This window comes from Solenopsis invicta, chromosome 4, assembly GCF_016802725.1.
Source record: "Solenopsis invicta isolate M01_SB chromosome 4, UNIL_Sinv_3.0, whole genome shotgun sequence".
In the NCBI taxonomy this organism is placed as follows: Eukaryota; Metazoa; Arthropoda; class Insecta; order Hymenoptera; family Formicidae; genus Solenopsis; species Solenopsis invicta.
This window is the reverse complement of record NC_052667.1, coordinates 7,101,289-7,114,674: the sequence shown is the minus strand read 5'-3', so window position 1 is coordinate 7,114,674 and position 13,386 is coordinate 7,101,289. Positions and strand designations below refer to the sequence as shown.

Below are 13,386 nucleotides of genomic sequence, written 5' to 3'. Positions count from 1 at the left end.
AATTCGCCGCGCATTCTCTCGACATGTTGCGGCTAAAATGAGAAGCGAAAGGTAGGTGTCATTTGGAACTGACTGATCCGGTCGGTAACTGTCGTTAACGACGAATTTCATAGTGATTGTGAGTCGTGGGAGGAGGAAAAAGAGATATATCAAATGTGTCGAACGTTTTCATTGTTCCTCTCAAAGGCTGATGAATCCCTGTCCTCCCTCATTGAATGAGAGATGATCGTTAAAATTGCTTAAATTAAAGGAAAGAAAAATGGGTGACTTTTTGGCAGCTAATAATGTTTGCGGACAAAACTTGCTGCGACTGGTATCTCGTGGAAATGCTATTATAGCTGAACTGATGCGATTGAAGGATTATGTACCGCCGGTCTTCAGGTCAATTAGGAAAAAATATCTTATTAATTGAATAATCGACAGAATAGATTTTATGGCTACGGTTAATTACAATTTTTTTTTACGAAGAAGTTGATTTGACGATAATGTTTAAACTTTATTATATAAATATATTGTAGAGTTTATATGAACAAAAACTTTATTATCACATAAATTATAATATTACGTATTGCACTTGATTGCTCTCTTAACATTGCAGCTTGGATTCGAAGCAATTGATACAGAAATATGGATCAATCATAATTGACTTTGCATACTTCAAGGCAGCCAGCGTTTATGAGCAAAAGATAGAAGATGACTCGGTAAATACCAGCATTTTTCCTAATTTTTATAAGATAATTACATTGTAGATTTATAGTGGATAAAATAATTATACTGTGAATAAGTAATTATACTTTGGATAAAAATTTTTCTTAGAATTTTTATACAAATGGAAAAAACTGTAAGAAATGCTGAGAAAGGTCTATATCTTTTTTTACAATTTTTCATATATATGAATTCTGAAATATTCTAAGATTTCTTATAATATTTCTAAAAAGTACTTTGAACTTTTTCAAATTTTACAAGATTTTATCAAATTATAGAATGAGAAATCTTAAAGATATTTCAGAATGCATATATATGAAGAATTCTGGAAAAGATGTAGACTTTCTCAACATTTTTGAAGTGTTTCAAAAATCTGAGAAAACTTCACCAGGGATGTTAATGTTAGACTCAAAGAAATATATAAATGTGCCATCTGTGCTCTTTTCAGATACTCCAAGAGACTGATGAGGAGCTCCGGAATAACTTTTCAGACATACTCACAAGGTTTTACTTAGCTTTCGAGAGTATACACAAGTATGTGACAGATCTGAATTTTTACATTGATGAGCTGGGAGATGGTGTTTATATACATCAATCCGTAGACTCTATTATGTTCAATGAGGAAGGAAAACAATTAATGGTATATTTTCCTTTCTCTTTTTTTTACTTGCACTTAGTAACTTACTTGGCACAGAATCAGATACTGACAATGGAAGATTTCCCAACTCGGAAAGTTAAAAAGAATTTTAACATAAAGAATTAGGATGGAATAAAAAATTAGAAAATCGATATATCTTGATGTAATGATTGAATTATTATTTTTTTGCTATTCAAATTTACTCTGAAAAGATAACATGAAAAATTTGTCTAGTCTTTGCTTTATTTTTAAACCATTACATTCCGATAATTAATTAATCAATAAATCTCATTAAAAAAATTAAACGTTTCTACAAAATTTCTTTCTATTTACTCTTGTTAGTGTATAATAAAATAATAAATAAAAAATAAATTAATTTTTAGAGGTTGATTTTAGGATGATTTTCACCTACTGAATTTTGAGCAGTAAAAAAATAGTTTATTATATATTTGAATATCTTCTATATTGTTAAATTCATAATTTTTTGAATTTCCAAAAATTGGTGGCCCTTTCCTTGTGAGTATATTATGCGCTAATTGAAATATGTAAATTAAATTTTTGTATAGTGCGAAGCTGTATACTTGTATGGTGTCATGCTACTGCTGGTCGATTATTATTTTGAAGGACGAATACGCGAAAGGTTACTTGTGTCCTATTATCGATACAATGCTCAACGATCTTCCTCGACGAGAGTGGATGACGTTTGTATGCTACTCCGTTCAACGGGATATGTGAGAACATTATCTAAAAGACCAGCTAATTATCCTGAAGAATATTTCAAGTGTGTAATATAATATGAACAGAAAAGAAAGAAAAAATAATGATATAGATTGGTTTAAAATTAGTGTTAGGCAAAATTTAATTGATTTATTAAAAGTTACGACTAAATTTATCTTGCCATGAAAATTCTTCTAAATTAGATCAACGTTTTGGAAACAATTTTTGACCAATTCGGAACCAACGTTTAAACTGTAGATCTCATATATCTGTATAAATTGTAAAAAGTATGCATCATAGAAATATGTTGAGAAATCATTACACTTTGAAAAGCTAATGACTAGAAAGAGAATTAACAAACTAACTGTTAATTATTAACCGTTAAGTATAGTTACTGATTTATAACATTGATAGTTGCATAGCATTGATCAATATGATAAATAAAAGAATTTACTAATTAATTTTGATTTAAATATTATTTTAATCGGATAATTTCATTAATTAATTGCATTAATTATAATTATATATATATATTTTTTAAATCAATTTTAATTTATTTAGTTAACAAATAAATTAATCAATTAATGCCTAACACTACTTAGTATTCAGCTAAAGTCTTCAGAAATTACAAAATAATGTTTATGTATATACATATATTTTTCAGGAGAGTACCTTTGCGAGATTTTTTGGTAGATATGGTCGTCGGTCGGCTACGCTCGGATGAGATTTATAATCAGACACTTGCCTTCCCGCATCCGGAACACCGTAGCACTGCAGTAGCTACACAAGCGTCGATGTTAGTCATAATTTTGTCATTTAAACCAACGATACTGCATACGCAAACTGCCATTATGAGGGAGATAGTAGATAGGTTCTTTCCTGACAATTGGGTAATTAGCATTTATATGGGAACAGTGATCAATTTGTGCGATTGGTGGTCGCCGTATAAAGCTGCGCGAACGGCGTTGAATAATACGCTTGAAAATTCAAATGTGAAAGGAATTGCACAAAAATATGGCGCAAAAATGAATGTAGGTAAAAAGTTACAGCAAATTTTCTTAGAATCTTTTTGTACAAAACTACAACTTTGTATAAAAAATATTCTAGCAATTAACGCAAGAGACTGAAGAGGTGCAGTTGGCAGGCACATTGGATGAAAACGCGACGGATTCCCTAGTCAAATTAGTTCGGGAATGTAATGTTACGTTGCACTGGATTCTTCTGCACACTGCGACGCCTACAATAATGTTAGAAGACTCAAAACGTTCGCGTACTCTGCGTCAAGTGGTCGCGATGGAGAGCAAATACACCACAATGAAATGTCTTCGTTTGTTATTAAGCACTGCTCAAATTGAACAAGATGTTAAACAAATGTTCAAAGATGTATGTTTAAGATCATTTATCACTCTCATCATGATATCTATATATATGAATTAAAATACATTTTCTTTTAACATTTAGCTTTTGCTTGGAAAAGAAGCTAAATGGCTAAAAGACAAAGGAATATGCGTCGAACGTATAACTGATCTCGCACAAATTTTTGGAGGCGCCAAACCTCTAGATGGTATCGATAAGAACCAAAATCTTTATACCTGGTTTATGGAAATAAGCAAACATATTGATTCATTAAAGCAAGAAGATGGGCGAAAAATAGTGCAGTTACTTCAAGCGCTGGAACAAGTTCAGGGTAAAAAAAAAAACATGACTTGACAGAGTCACATCTATTCTATTTAAAGATTTAAACAAATGTTTGTGTTACATTGCAATACCGTATGATGCTTTATTTCAGAATTTCATCAGTTAGAAAATAATTTGCACATCTCTCAGTATCTCGCTGACACGCGTGAGACTCTGCATAACATGTTGCGTACAGGCAGCATATCTGAAGATATCATGATAAGTTTGAATATCGTGACTGATTGTTGTTACGCGTGGAATATCATGGAATCTTTTATTGATGTAATGCAGGAGAGCATAAAGGGAAACCCACCAACCGTCATCAAACTTAAAGCTCTTTTCCTTAAAGTAAATACATATGTATTTGGAAATCATATACGATTGTATGCGGCGTAATATTATATATTTTATTTATTATGTATTTCATTATTCTTAGATGGCATCAGCATTGGAAACTCCGTTACTTAGGGTGAATCAAGCGCGAAGTGCGGACTTGTCCTCGGTATCTCAATATTATAGCAGAGAACTGGAGGGATATGCGAGGCGCGTTTTGCAAATTATACCTGAAACTGTGTTTGGCCTGCTAGCAGAGATAGTGCATCTTGAAACGAATTCATTTAAAGAGATCCCGACTAAATTGCCCAAAGATAAACTTAAGGATTATGCACAACTGGCTGACAGATTGCAGGTAAATTTTTACTAATGATTTTAATCGCGTACAAGTTGCGTTTATTAAAAAAACCAATTTTTAAAATTTTTTATAGATGGCAAAATTAACGTATGCCGTGTCAGTTTTTACCAAGGGTGTTTTGTCGTTAAGAAGCGTCTCTTTAGGAGTTTTAAGGGTTGACTCGCATCGTCTCTTGGAGGACGGCATACGTCAAGAGCTTGTGAAGAAAGTCACTTTGGCTTTACAGAACGGCCTCAACTTTGATCAGAAATCCAAGGTAAATTCTATCAAGTAAAAGTTTTTTTTTTTAAATTATATGCCTAATTATTATAAATGTTTTTCTAGCTATCTCTGCCACAAAAACTGAGAAATTTATCTTCAATTATGGATGGGTACAGAAAATCATTCCAATACATTCAGGATTACATTAACATAAACAGTTTGAAGATTTGGCATGAAGAAGTGAGAGAATTATATAATTATATGATTTCGATATAAGTTGCTTGAAAACTCGTATACACGTATACATTTTATTCTATTCTAATGCTACATCCTTAGATTACGTATATTATAAACAATGCGGTCGAGGAAGAACGTAGGGGCTCTTCTTGGGTGCCCGGAAAATCGTGGAGGCAGTTCCAGGAAGATAAGCACGCGTTTTCGACAGATAATAACTCTTTAACGTTCATGGGTAGACTCGCCAGAGAGCTTATCCGTATTACCGATCCCCGGTATTGCGTTATTTATATATTTCAATTTTGTTCTTTTGAAACAATTACCGCGTCTTTCTAATCCACTTATGCCTTGTTACAGAACCATCGTTTACATAGAACATTCTCTAGCATGGTATGATATTAAAACTCAAAATGAGGTCTTAAATTATAAAGTTTTCTCGATGATATTGGAAACAATAAGTACGCCGGGATTGTCGGGGCTGGACAAACTTATTTCCTTCTTCATCGTTATAGAACTAGAAGCTTTAGTTCACTATGTAGAAAAAAATATACGGAGCAAAACGTGGATGTCGTTGTTAGAAGATTGTGAGACTACTTTGAGTTCTTTAGACAGTGCTAAAGGTGAGAATTCGCATTTAAAGAAATACGTATATACAAGATGTCCAATAATAGATTGGAGAAAATTTAAGGTGTGATTTTAGTTGACAAAATAAAATAAAAATCAAAAATAACAAAATTGCGATTAAGTTTTTAATTATGTTTAAATATTCATGTAAAAAGTGCCTAAAGTATGTGAATATTGAAACGTTACAACTAAAAAAAAGTCTTTAACTGAATTATTTTTTATTTTGTGAGAGAACTTATACATATATTTATACATATGTAAAAATGTATGTTTATAATTAAGAACCGATATTTTAAGGTTAGCCTACAATGTGCTCTCTGGTTCTTGTTTCTTACTTTTTGCTTATTGCCTTTTGGTTCACTATTTTATCAACAATCATTTCTTGTCATATGTTTCTTGTCTCTTATGTAGTTTGTTAAATTTATCTCATCAATTTTGATCAAATAATGAAGTGAAGAGGAAAAAGATAATAAACATAAAGGTAATTTTTTTTATTCTTTATCTTCATCTCATTTTATCATCTAGAATCTCACTCCTTAAATTTTTTCTGAGCACACTGTATACATGGAAAGTAATATACTTAATAGTAAGATACTTAATACATTATAAATTATTAAAAAATGTTGAATTGTGTATATGCCTTAGGTAACATTACGAAACTTCACAATTCTATAAGCGCTAGCAGCAGCAAATTGTGGTCATCAGCGCTCGAGTGGACATTAAAAATAGGTCATTACCAATTACTCCGGAAAAAAATAGCGTACGAGTTAAACACCGCGTGCAAATTTGAAGCAAAGCACATGGAAGCGGCACTTCGAACATTAAACACGTACATATAGAAATTAAAATTTAATTTTACGTATAGAAATTAAAATTCAATTACATTTTTTTCCAATTTCTTTTCACTTTACAGGGCCATTTTATGCGAGATAGCGAATAAAGATAGCAATAATGAAACTGAACCGGAGAAAAGTGAATTACTTCATGAACTTAGCGTGCGATTGGACTGGGTTGGCATCAGTGATCCGCATAACAAAGTTTATATCAAGCCACCAAAGATAGATAATATAGCTATGATTATTTTTCTATTCACAGCGTCGCAGTTAAATAAATTATTCTACTGCAAAAATACAGGTGCAATCAATTATGTCAACTATATACATATATGCTGTAGTAAAATTGTCTAGTAAGGCCCAATCATGGGTATTTCGCGACCGATTTATATTCATGAAAATTTTTTGAAATTACGAAGTAATTAAATTATTATCCTTTTTTCAAAAAATTAATACATATATTTTTTCTAGAATCTCAACAGTATGTTCATGAATTTTTAGATATTCTTTGAATCTTTTTAAATAGAAAATTGGTTTTCTATTCTTTTTAAATAGAAAATTTTTTAAATAAAAAATGAAAATTGGTTGAAAGCGAAATATCAAAAATTAAATATCGTTTTCATATTGTACCGTAAGGATTATATAACGTAGCAATTTTACTTATTTGTTATAGCAAGTCTTTTAAGCAAGAAATATCAGGATCCCGTTGACGCCGTGGTATTTGCCATAGGAATACAAACAATCCTCCGACAATTCCACGTTTCTGTGATGAATCGTTACGTGAAATACCTTTGTATGTACGTTTTGTCGTTCATCACTGTGGAGAGGTAAGAATAATTTTATAATCTTCGTCATGGGTACAATAATATCGCTTGAGGTAGATATTACCAAAGTTGGAAACATTACCTTAAAAAAGTAACACGTTATTATTACCGTTACTTGAAGTTATTTTTTTGTTACAATATTTGTTTATAATGCTAGTCATTAAATTTTAAAGTTACATTTGATAACATTAAATAAAATAATAAATATAAAAACTTGAAACTCTAAATTATTTTGTATAGGGAACAAGCTTTTCTTCATATTAAACTTACCTTTTCTAATATTTTATTTTTTAGTTTACTTATTTTTACAAGAGAATTTAGATTAAATATATTTTTTTATAAACATTAATTCTATTATTAAGAATGCATTTCAATAATCATTGCTGCAGCACTAAAAATCTATAGTATTTATAGAATGGGAATTATTTAATATTGACAGAGGCTATCAAAATGTAGCCCAAGATATAAAATATTGTATTGGAATATTTCTATTTAATCATGTGATTGCCACGATCTATTCAATAGGTATTAGCTCAGCAAACGAAAATGAATCGAAATTAATGGATAGAAATGAATTTATTTTGACATTTTCGAATTTGCACTTTAGATTTTTTAAATCCATTTGAATCTAAAAGAAAAAAATAATATAAATACTTCCGAATTTAACACGATGAATTCTCGATACGATAGCTCATTTCGTATTTCAATTCATTTGAATTAAAAAATAATATAATGGAGATATGGAGATATGAATTTATTTGAATTCAAAATAATGAATAGCTTATTTCAAATTTCTTTGAAAATTTATTTGAATCTAAAAATAATATAATGGGAACATGAATCCGCCCGATTTCAAAATGATGAATAACGCATTTCGTATTTCAATACATTGGAATCTATTTGAATCCAAAAATATTCCGGAATACTCTAAAGCACAAATTCGGATAAATTAAAATGGATTGCAATTTACAATTTATTTGAATTTATCTTCGTTTACTGGGAGGATAACAAAAAACTAAAATAATAACTAGGTATATTTGTTACTGTACAAATGTAGCACGATGTTACTGTTACTGTTGCAGACAGAACAAAATAACAATCGTTACCGAAAAGAATTAACGAAAATGGTAACGGCGTTACTTTTTTTCGGTGAACATTACTAATGAGAATACAATTTTTTTAGTATGAAAACTGGAGGTGACGCGGACATTGAAGGAGCTACGAATCTTCATTTCTTGGAGCTTTTCGTGAAGTACTCCGGCATTCCACGTTCTCTCATTCTTAAAGAAATACCCGTCGTCGTTTTAGATCATTCCCTGGTGAAAATGTCAAAATAACGCTGCAGCCGAAATTTGTGAAATAATATTACACATTGTATAAATGATGTATCATTACATAATATATTCTTACATATAAAGTTATATATTTTGTGTAAATAAAAGAAGACGAAAAGGATTGTTGTCAATGGATATTTCTATGATCGCGTAAGAGAATTTCTTAATTGCGCTTGTAATTCCAGAAAGTTCGGCCCCACTCAGGAGATTAACAGTTCTGCCTGTCCAATTTAATTAAGCCTCCGCTTTTTTTTAACTTTATCATCGGTCAGATCTAACGCTCGCGACAAGAACGAACAAAATGCCACGTACGGCGAACGCGCCGCTTACGATGTAAATTACGTAAAAGCATGGGCGTGGCGTCGTCATCGCGAAAAGTGTCCTCGCGAGACGGATCGTTGTGCACTGCAGGGAAATTTCGCATACGCATCGGCGGCTAGACGACGGACGCCCGGCGGCAACGACGGCGACGGCCGGACGGCGGCGACCTAACGCGGTTCCGGCGCCTCTTCGCCTCTCCGCACGTTGCTTTCGCACACGATTGCAGCCACCATCTCATCGGCGGAGATTTCAATGCGACGATAAAAGCCTCGATTGGCCGGGCGCATTAAAGAAATTAGCGGAAAGCACACCGTTGCGGCACGTCGGCGTCGACGGCGTCGACGGCGGCTACGACGGCGTCGCCGGCGGCCGCGACGCCGACGTCGTCGGCGGCTTCGCACAAAGCGAGGCTTTGAATAGCTCACACAGCTAGCCCAGTCCTCGATTGTCGCACGCACGAATCAAGTCGACGTGCTCCTTGTGTCTCTTTTCTGAAATCGTCGAGAATCTGGGGCTGACGTTGTACACCGCGCATCGCTCAAAATTCAATTTGATCGTTTCGCATCTGCGAGGGGGAAAAAAATTATACGAAATTTAGAAGCGTCGATAGACGAGTCGCGTGCATACACGATTTTCGTCGCGTCGAATGCGAGGACGTCGCAACCGGTCGTCCTAGAATTTTTGAAAATTTTGATTAAATTTAGTGAAACACTCTTCGAGAAAAAGAAGACCCTTGATTTAAATCATTATTTTGTATAAAGGAATCACATTGCAAAGATTGTCGAGAGAAGCGTTTTGTATTAAAATATTTTCTGATTTAAAAGTCGTTACAAAAAAAAAAAAAAAAAAGCAGATTATACATCTGTTTTTACGTGGGCGATGCTAATAAATTCTGTTATCAATAATTTAATGGATTTTAACACTTACCGCTTTTATTTCTTCACAAGAAAACATCCCAAGCAAAAACAGAAGACATAATAATCAAATCTTGCAATTTAGACAAATTAAAAACGCATTTAAATGTCGCACACATTAAAAATCGAATAATTTCTGTCGTAACGCAGTAAGTATAATTACATTATGATCATCTGCGCAGTGATGTCTATGCAGATCAATAAACTGCAATGCTTCCGACATTCTGGCAAGAAGTTCTCGTAAGAAGTTCATACTGCGGAAATTAAGAAAAAAAATGTGTCGCTTGATCGATCATAAACGTCCAGTAAACGAAAATGGATTAAACCGGAACGTTCGCGAAAATCTGAATCTGTTTGAAAATTTAATGTTTATAAGAATTGAATGAAGCACATTTTCTATGTCTTTCAATCCAGAAATAAGTTCAGTTTTAAAAAGTCATGAATTCTGCTCGAGTCAAAGTTTTGGACACAAAATGCAGCTTTTCGCAATCCAATTGCATCTAAAAAAGTTTTTCCATGAAAATGGACAATAAATGCTACTTAATTCAAAATTGTGAGTAGAAAATGCATTAATTGTTACAGTTCATCTAAATAAAAAAGAAAAAGTTTTTATTTAAAAATGTGCATCAGTTTTTGAAAGTATTTGAATTTTTTTATTTTTATACCTTCAGAAGAACTGACAGTTGTTCTTGTATTGTGGAATAAAAATTAATTTGCTCACAGGTCAGTCTATTTTCACGAATTTAAAGTACGCAAATTCGGATAGATTCAAAAGGACTAAAATTTTTAAACCATTTTAATTCATTTTTTTTTACTGGACGACAAATCCAAACTCTCGCGAAGACAGATCGTCTTTTACGTAATTATAAGAAGCATGTGTAATTATAATTACAAGTTGTAACACTATGAACGCTTATTATGGCGTCCGATGCGTCTTTTTTCTTTTCTTTTGCGTCAGGAAATCATGCGAGCAATGTTAACAATCGCGCTGGTGTTCCTCGCGGGATTCTTCATCGCAGCGACCGAGGCGTCGAAGGGTCGTAATTACCCTCATTTCTTCAAACATCGAATGAAGCTGAGAGAAATCCGCGGCTTCAAACCGGAATACATCTCCACGGCGATTGGATTCGGGAAGAGGGACAGACCCGCAGAGGCCCTGGATCTTAGCGAGCTCGAGAGAGACCGTTTGTCAATTTTGAGAAACCTCCCGCGTGTGTGAGTATCTCAAAACTGATTCTGCAAGTAATAAAGTAAAAAATAAATAGATCGAATTGTGAAAATTTTTCTCATAATTACTTATGATGTTTTTTCTAAGAATTTTGTAATTTTAAATTTATGAAGATTTCTGTAGAAAATATCTTAAATATTTTTATTAAAAGCATTACCTATTTTGACTCCCAAAAATAAGCGAAATTTAAAAGAGTGTAACTTTGTAAAAAATGATCGTAACAAAATGTTCAAAAAAGCTTTACAGCTTAAAATCTCTAACTACAAGATTGGTAATTTATTAAACAACTTTTGTTGATTGTTTATGAAGTTACACGGATTCAAATGTGGATGCGTCAATCTCAAAATTTTTTATAAATTTTGCAAAGCTTTACGGTGTGAAATAAAAATTTCATACAAATACGTTTTACATACAGAAATGCGTTCAAAATAAACGTCCAGCTCAGCAAACAAAAATAGATTTAAAGTATTTAAAGTGGATAGAAATAAATTCAAAGAATCAAGAATTTGGATTTGACAATGACCACACGAGTCCATTTTTGTTCAATTTAGGTTTAAAAATTCTGTGAAACCATTTTAATTCATAAAGTGAGATTAAAATTATGGAATTTCTATTTTTTTTTATTTAAAAAAGTTATGTATGCCATATAATCCATTTTAATCTATGAAACGGAATTGAAATAAAGCGATGTTTATTTTTTTAATCTAAAAGAAATTTTTGCGACTCATCCAATCTATTTTAATCCATGACATTGAAGTAAAATGACTTAATTGCTGTACTTTACTCTAAAATGTATTACAAATTTTTAATCCATTTCCATTTACTGATAGGTGTTATTTAACAAATATTAAACACAGGGCATAAAATAATATCTGAGTGCATCCGTTTCATTCAGAACGCACTATTCGAAAGCATAAATCTTTACCTTTAATTTGCAAACTTGTTAATTGACCGTTGTACAATTTTTATTCATCGAGTTATTCATTGAAGCAAAAAAGATCATTTTTGTTTCAGTGTTGATTAACTCAGTGAAAAAAATCGCACAACGCTTAACTAGTACGCAAATTAAAGATAAAGATTTATGCTTCCAAATGCTGCAAATCGTATTTGTGTACGATTTCTATTTCACGTCGTGAAACTTTGCAAAGTTTGAATACAATTTTGACATTTGATGAATCTTTTTTACGAAATTTGCAATGTTTCGTGACGCGAAATAAAAGTCTCACAGAAATGCGGTTTACAGCATTCGAAAGCGTGAATTTTTAATTTACGTACATGTTCAGCAATTCATTGTACAATTCTTTTTCCCTGAGTTATTCAATACTAAATAAAAAATGGTATTTTTTACTTTAATGTTAAATAATTCGGCGAATAAAAATCGTACAACGCTCAACAAGTATGCAAATTAAAGGTAAAGATTCACGCTTTTGAATGCTGCAAAACATATTTGTATGAAGTTTCTATTTCACTCCGTGGAGTTTGGCAAAGTTGGTAAAAAATTTTGAGATTTGTGTGTGACTCATCCCCATTTGAATTCGTCTAACTTTGTAAACAATCAGTGAGTCCTTTAATGAATTACTAATCCCAAGACGCGAACTCGCTGCTAAATGCTTTTTTGAACATTTTGTTACGATGAAGTGTTACAAAGTTACACTCTTTTGAATTTCGCATATATGTACATATGAAATCTAGATTTTTCAATTCAAATCTTTAAAATTGATTTTTAACACAAGTTTATTAAACATGTTTTAAATCTAACTGCGTTAAATCTAACTTGAAATAACGTGATTGCAGTGTATCCGCGGATGCGCTACTCCGGATGACGCAGACGAATCCTGCGCTGACTGGCAAACTGATGCAGCTATTGATGCAGAACGATCAAAGCGATCAAGAAGAGTCAATGACGGAACCTCCCGCGAGAGAGTTCGCGCAGTTTTAATTCTTGCAATAGAGAAGCAAATAGCAACATACGCAGAGGGTGACGCCCATCTTAGGTTGTTAGACGAAACATTCGATACACCTTGGAAACATACGTTCTTATACGATTCTCAGTTCTTCGCGTATGTGTTGCGAAATATGTTGCGTATAATAGATGCTGTTATTCTCTATTTTCTTGTAATTCCCTCGCGAAGCAGTGTATGTATGTACACGAAGAAATGACGAGACTGGAAAGACCTTTTTTTTTTCTCTCACCCGACAACCATGCAGTTGATCAATGTATAATTAATTACTTTGTTGTAGAACATGTCTAATGTATGCATATATCGATGATAGTATCGTGTAACAGTTTTTTTTTTTAATTATTAAAACTATATGCATGTCAAAGAATATACGAAAATGAAAGTAGATGAAAAAAAAATAAATACACATTTTCCTCTTTAAAATTGTTCTTGGCTCTGTTCTCCTCCACGATCTTCGAATTTGCATAGGAGCTTTGGGAAGCGCA

At 32.5% G+C, this 13,386-nt stretch overlaps 2 protein-coding genes across 2 annotated transcripts; both read left to right on the top strand.

Moving 5' to 3' along the window:
• Window positions 1-259: 259 nt before the first annotated feature.
• On the top strand, window positions 260-8,589 carry LOC105203406 (WASH complex subunit 5). The gene is made up of 17 exons (XM_011172191.3): window positions 260-381; window positions 599-701; window positions 1,154-1,345; window positions 1,909-2,123; window positions 2,724-3,090; window positions 3,167-3,442; window positions 3,521-3,746; window positions 3,849-4,084; window positions 4,173-4,424; window positions 4,501-4,683; window positions 4,752-4,868; window positions 4,965-5,137; window positions 5,220-5,482; window positions 6,132-6,315; window positions 6,400-6,620; window positions 6,993-7,146; window positions 8,327-8,589. Exons 1-17 carry the CDS (start codon window positions 260-262, stop codon window positions 8,478-8,480), a joined length of 3,438 nt encoding a protein of 1,145 aa, XP_011170493.1. The 3' UTR covers window positions 8,481-8,589.
• A 625-nt stretch (window positions 8,590-9,214) lies between these two features.
• On the top strand, window positions 9,215-13,324 carry LOC105203405 (allatotropin). Its single transcript, XM_011172190.3, has 2 exons — window positions 9,215-10,927; window positions 12,735-13,324. The coding sequence occupies exons 1-2, from the start codon at window positions 10,641-10,643 to the stop codon at window positions 12,877-12,879; spliced, it is 432 nt and encodes a 143-aa protein (XP_011170492.1). The 5' UTR covers window positions 9,215-10,640; the 3' UTR covers window positions 12,880-13,324.
• Window positions 13,325-13,386: the final 62 nt, after the last annotated feature.

Bases quoted from the DNA above. Each gene is read 5' to 3' on its own strand.
- LOC105203406 (XM_011172191.3), top strand. From the start codon at position 260: ATGGGTGACTTTTTGGCAGCTAATAATGTTTGCGGACAAAACTTGCTG. The intron at 4,085-4,172 runs GTAAATACATAT...CATTATTCTTAG, and splicing joins TTAAAGCTCTTTTCCTTAAA to ATGGCATCAGCATTGGAAAC. The intron at 6,316-6,399 runs GTACATATAGAA...TTCACTTTACAG, and splicing joins GCACTTCGAACATTAAACAC to GGCCATTTTATGCGAGATAG.
- LOC105203405 (XM_011172190.3), top strand. From the start codon at position 10,641: ATGCGTCTTTTTTCTTTTCTTTTGCGTCAGGAAATCATGCGAGCAATG. The intron at 10,928-12,734 runs GTGAGTATCTCA...ACGTGATTGCAG, and splicing joins TTGAGAAACCTCCCGCGTGT to TGTATCCGCGGATGCGCTAC.